Genomic DNA, 675 nt, shown 5'->3' with positions numbered 1-675 from the left:
GACCAACAGCTGTAGATGAATAGGGCGTAACTAAAAGGATAGTAACTAAAGCTGTCAGATGAATAGTGGAGTAACTAAAGTAACTAGTAACTAAAGCTGTCAGATGAGTGTAGTGGAGTAACTAAAGTAACTAGTAACTAAAGCTGTCAGATGAGTGTAGTGGAGTAACTAAAGTAACTAGTAACTAAAGCTGTCAGATGAGTGTAGTGGAATAACTAAAGTAACTAGTAACTAAAGCTGTCAGATGAATAGTGGAGTAAAAGTTTGGAGTAGAAGTAGAAAGTGGCATGGAAAGAAAAGGACTCCAGTAAAGTACAAGTACCTCAACTTTTGTTATTAAGTACAGTACAGGAGTCAATGTACGTAGTTACAGTACGTTCTACTTGTGCAAATAAATATAAAAATATAAATTGCGAGCTGTTATGACTGTTTTAAGGTAGCAAGATAGAAGGAATGTGATGTTGGTGAGATTGTGAAATCATCTCCTTCCTGTTCCTGTGAAGCAAATCAGAGAAAGAAAGAAAGAACAAAAGAAAGAAGACGTGTACTCACTCAGACATGTTGGCGTTTTGTGGCGGTCACACCGTCTGGAGGTAGAAAACAGATAAATATGAGCCAGTTACACACAGCTGAGCCATGGAGTTACACACAGCTACACACAATTACACACAGCTA

The 675-nt window shown here is 37.8% G+C and overlaps 1 protein-coding gene across 5 annotated transcripts in view; it reads right to left on the bottom strand.

The window, feature by feature from the left end:
• The window catches only part of LOC116686758 (troponin I, fast skeletal muscle), a 62,323-nt gene that overhangs the window by 24,641 nt on the left and 37,007 nt on the right, over nucleotides 1–675 (bottom strand). The window contains exon 2 of one of the 5 annotated variants that reach the window (XM_032511813.1): nucleotides 553–585. The exons of 3 other annotated variants lie outside the window; for them this stretch is intronic. In XM_032511813.1, the coding sequence (XP_032367704.1) occupies nucleotides 553–560 (8 nt within the window). In that variant the 5' untranslated portion in view covers nucleotides 561–585. Of the gene's footprint in view, nucleotides 1–552; nucleotides 588–675 lie in introns of all 5 variants that reach the window. One more of the 5 variants, XM_032511812.1, reaches the window with a different exon arrangement.

Source organism: Etheostoma spectabile, unplaced genomic scaffold (genome assembly GCF_008692095.1).
Source record: "Etheostoma spectabile isolate EspeVRDwgs_2016 unplaced genomic scaffold, UIUC_Espe_1.0 scaffold463, whole genome shotgun sequence".
Taxonomy (NCBI): domain Eukaryota; kingdom Metazoa; phylum Chordata; class Actinopteri; order Perciformes; family Percidae; genus Etheostoma; species Etheostoma spectabile.
Note: the sequence above shows the minus strand (reverse complement) of the source record. Positions and strands in the feature narration are given on the sequence as shown.